The sequence below is a fragment of the Nomascus leucogenys genome, chromosome 12 (assembly GCF_006542625.1).
Source record: "Nomascus leucogenys isolate Asia chromosome 12, Asia_NLE_v1, whole genome shotgun sequence".
Taxonomy (NCBI): Eukaryota; Metazoa; Chordata; class Mammalia; order Primates; family Hylobatidae; genus Nomascus; species Nomascus leucogenys.
In genome coordinates this window covers 48,641,181-48,645,677 of record NC_044392.1, presented here as the reverse complement: position 1 = coordinate 48,645,677, position 4,497 = coordinate 48,641,181, and the positions used below count along the sequence as shown (strand labels likewise).

The window sequence follows — 4,497 nt, the reverse complement described above, 5'->3', positions numbered from 1 at the left end:
AGACAGCCGAGGCCATTTTTTTCCTTACCCGTCTTTTAATTTTAGTCTAAAGGTTTTCAGCCTTGCAATTATTGGACTTTTGGGGCAGATAATTCTCCACTGTGGGGCTGTCCTATGCTTAGTAGGAGGCTTAGCTGCATCCCTGGCCTCTACCCGCTAGATGCCAGAAATTCTCTTTCTACCTCTAAGTTTTGACAACAAAAAATGTCCCTCGGAGAGTCAAATTTACCCCTTTAGAAGAAATGCTAATTCTGCCTATTTTTTTGATAAGTGCCTGCTACGTCTTCACTGTTTTGTAATAGGGATGTCAGAAACATCTAGGAGCTCCTCCTAGGACTGGGGAGTCCATTATGAGAGGAACACTCACATTTCAGTCATTCTTTTCTGACAGTTAGAGGCCTCACTACAATCCCTCTCATCACATCCTGTCCCCCACTGCCTCACAATTCCAGCAGAAAAAGACTCGACAGATTCCTGAATTTTGCAGGCCTAGAGCTAGAATTCTGCATCTTCCCTGTGGTGGTGCTGGATGTCAGGGGCAGACAGGAGGGCACACTTCCAGCCCCACCTAGGGAGAGACAGAGTGAAATGCCAAGGGAGACACTGGTGATAATGAGGACAAGGAGCTTTATTTTTTGACGAGGTCAGGCACAAGCACTGCCAATCTTTCACAGGTACAGGATCAAGGGAACATGTGACATCTTGGACATCAGACAGGTAGTGCCTTCTGGGGAGAGCTCAGACCTTCCACAGGAAAACCCCCAGCTCAGCCTGTGAAAGCCAGAAGAGGGTATCTGGGAACTCATGCATCAAGATGGGGTTTTCCTGGGCCCCTGGGTTTCTTGTTTCCTCCAAAATCGCTTGTCTTAGCATCAGGATCCAGGTCAGCAGCAGCCTCCAGAGCCATGGCCACAGCCAGAGCCCCCGCCTTGCTGACCACTGCCCCTGTCACAGGAGTTGGACCTCTGGCGCCGGCATCGGTGGTGGCACCTGTGGTGGCTCAGGAGGCAGCCACCCTCGGAGCTGGGGCCACAGCCCCCGGAGCTTGGGGCACAGCCAGACGAAGCTGGAGGCAGACAGTGTGCTGGGCTCTTTGGGGGACACTTGGGTGAGGGGCACTTGGGTGGGGGTTGGCACTGCTGCTGGTTCTGCTGGCAGGACATCTTGGCAGGAGTTGAGTTGTCCTGGACAAAACAAAGCCATTTGTTAGTTCAAAATCTACAGTCCAATGTCTCTAAGACCAGCTGCCTCCTGAGGCAAGAGCTGCAGGAGGGTGAGGGAAACTGATGTGGAGTTGGTGGGACATGCCAGATGCCTCTCACTTTGTTCTCCACCAGGGACAGATTGCTGTCAGTCTAAGTGGGCATCCATGTTTCTGTTTCTCCTAAGAGCCTCTAGGAATGTACCGTTTTGATAAAAGGCATTCTGAAGAATGGAGATCATAGGCAACATGTGCCAGCCTGAGTAGAAAGAGGATGGGAAGGAATCATAAGCTTCTGTGGCCTTTGCAGGTCATGGAATTGCTGTCACTTCCTGCAATGTCTCCCTCCTGGCCCCACTTCCCTCATTGGTACCTCCTCTGCCATCCTCTCTCTGGGCTTTTGTTTCAGACCTCTCCATTTCCCTCTCTTCTGCTATGATCTTAGTTTTCTGTTCCAACATCCCAAGTTGAGTCCCATCCCCTGCCGGACACTCACCAGGTGCAGAGGAGGCAGGAGAAGGCTGTTCCTGAGGAGACTGCGGATGAGGAGCCCAGAGCAGGAGTGCTTTTATCCTGTGCAGGGTGTGTGATGCACAGGCTGGGCATGCTGCTGCTTTCACAACCAGGGGAGGTGACACCCAGGCACACGCCCAAGACTAGGTTTGTAGCTTGGGTACTTCCACAATATCCAACCAATGACATTGAACCTGGAAGCAGCATCACTGTCCACCTGGGAGCCTACCACTTCTTCCTTTCTTCCTCCCTTCTTCCTTCTTTCAACTCACGTGCCGTGGAGCAGAGTCTGTCCCTTAGAATTTCCTGGGGATTAGTATGACATAATTCTTTCTTGAGTCATGACTGGAGAAATAATTGCCATTTCAACAAATGGAGCTGAAATAATTGGACATCCGTATGTAAAAGAAATCATACCTAATGCTAGATATAAAAATTAATAGATCGTAATTAAAAAAATTAAACTATGAAACTTTTACAATAAAACATAACAAATCTTTGTGACTTTGGGTTATGCAAAATTTTTCAGATATGCCAAAAAGGTACAATTCAAAAAGAAATATAGGACTTCATCAAAATTAAAAACTTCTGCTTTTCAAAAGGCACTGCTAGGCAAATGCAAAGAAAATTCGCAGACTTGGAGACAATATTGTAAAACACATATCCCACCAAGGACTTGGGTCAAAAATTTTTTTTTTTTTTTTTTTTTTTGCTTTTGAGATGTAGTCTCGCTCTGTCGCCCAGGCTGGAGCGCAGTGGCGCGATCTCGGCTCACTGCAAGCTCCGCCTCCCAGGTTCACGCCATTCTCCTGCCTCAGCTTCCCCAGTAGCTGGGTCTACAGGTGCCTGCCACCATGCCCGGCTAATTTTTTTGTATTTTTTTATTTTTTTGAGACGGAGTCTTGCTCTGTCGCTCAGGCTGGAGTGCAGTGGCGCGATCTCGGCTCACTGCAAGCTGCGCCCCCCAGGTTCTATCCATTCTCCTGCCTCAGCCTCCCGAGTAGCTGGGATTACAGGCACCCACCACCACGCCCGGCTAATTTTTTGTATTTTTAGTAGAGATGGGGTTTCACTGTGTTAGCCAGGATGGTCTCGATCTCCTGACCTGTGATCCACCTGCCTCGGCCTCCCAAAGTGCTGGGATTACAGGCGTGAGCCACCGCGCCCAGCCAATATTTTTTAAATTCTCAAAGATAAGTAATAAAACAGAAAATATGGACAAAATACTTGAAGAGACATTTTAACAAAGAAGATACATGGGTGGCAGGTAAGCACATGAAAAGATACTCAACCTAATCAGTCATTAGAGAAACGCAATATAAAAGCAAAGTGAGATACCACTCTATACACATTGGAATGGCTAAAATGAAATAAATGACAATATCAAGTAATATGAGGGATGTAGAACAACAAGAAGCCCAAGTCATTGCTGGTAGAAATGCAAAATTACATTAGTTGGCAGTCTATCAAAAAAATTAAACATACAACTTACAATTTGCCCCAGAAATCCTATTCTTAGATATTTAGCCAAGAGAAATTAAGTTGTATGTTCACAGAAAAACCTGTAGGCCAATATTTATAGTGGCTTTATTCATAACTGCCCTGAACTTGAAGAACCCCACATGCTCTTCCACTGACGAATAGAGTTTTTAAAATGGTATATTTATGCAATGGAAGGCTACTTAGCAATAAAAAAGGAATCAATTACTGATATATAAAACAACAGGGATGAATCTCAAATGCAAAAGAAGTCAAACTTTACATACTACATATTATATAATTTTAATTATAGGGCATTCTGGAAAAGGCAAAATTATAAGAACTGAAAGTAGGTCAGTGGTTGCCAAGGGTTGGTATGAGGGAGAGGTTGATTTAATAAGCACATGAGGGAATATTTTGGGGTGATAGAACTGTTGTATGTCTTAGTTGTTGTGGGGTTTACCTGACTATATATGTTTGTTAAAGCTCATAGAATTGGATAATTAAATGGATGATTTTTTGGTACACAAAATCTCAAGAAATGGAACTTAAAATAGAAAAAACAATTAAAATAATTTTTAGAAATAAAAAGTAATGAAATATACAAAAAGGGAAGCAAAGAATGATGAATACAAGATTTAGGATCATGGTTATATTAGATGCGACAGGCAGGGACATGGGTGAAGGCTGAATTACATAGGCGCATATAATTTACTATCAAAGTTATCATTTTCACTTGGATGGTGAATTTTTGTGTGTTTGTTATTTAAATAATAGGCAAGCAGGTAGGTACATTAATTAAGGAGGCCAAGCATGAATGAATTGTGAGCATATAATATGAACAGAGGATATTTGTTAATCTAATTTTGTGCTTCTGAAATCCAATAGTAAGAAAATTAAATGACATAAACTCCACAACAACTTGGACAACTTCCCAAGTTGCTATTTTTGGCTTGCTCATCTCATCTTCCCCAAGAATGACTCAGCTGCTTTTCATAGCATCAGTCATATATTGCAAAGGAGAAGGGTTGATCCTTGGTTGGTTGTTTGTCCACTCATTTATTACTAATATGACTTCTCAGAAGATTCACCCTGGAACTAGACCTCAGATAAAGCACCTCCTGGCCCAGAGTCAACATGCTTGTTATTAGGTCATAACATCCTCATTTTGAGCCAGTCAAGTAAATTTCTTCTTCACTGTCCCAGGTCCTCAGGATGTCAGGGACACTAAGAAGTTCTCACAGTGCAGAACATTTGGAGCTGCTCCATGCTCTGAGAGAAGTAACTGGGCTGTGGACTGTATT

The 4,497-nt window shown here is 43.9% G+C and overlaps 1 protein-coding gene across 1 annotated transcript; it reads right to left on the bottom strand.

Moving 5' to 3' along the window:
- Window positions 1-607: 607 nt before the first annotated feature.
- LOC100602366 (late cornified envelope protein 3D) lies at window positions 608-1,739 on the bottom strand. Its single transcript, XM_003259263.2, has 2 exons — window positions 1,698-1,739; window positions 608-1,184 (listed from the first exon to the last, which is right to left on the bottom strand). Exon 2 carries the CDS (start codon window positions 1,161-1,163, stop codon window positions 885-887), a length of 279 nt encoding a protein of 92 aa, XP_003259311.1. The 5' UTR covers window positions 1,164-1,184; window positions 1,698-1,739; the 3' UTR covers window positions 608-884.
- Window positions 1,740-4,497: the final 2,758 nt, after the last annotated feature.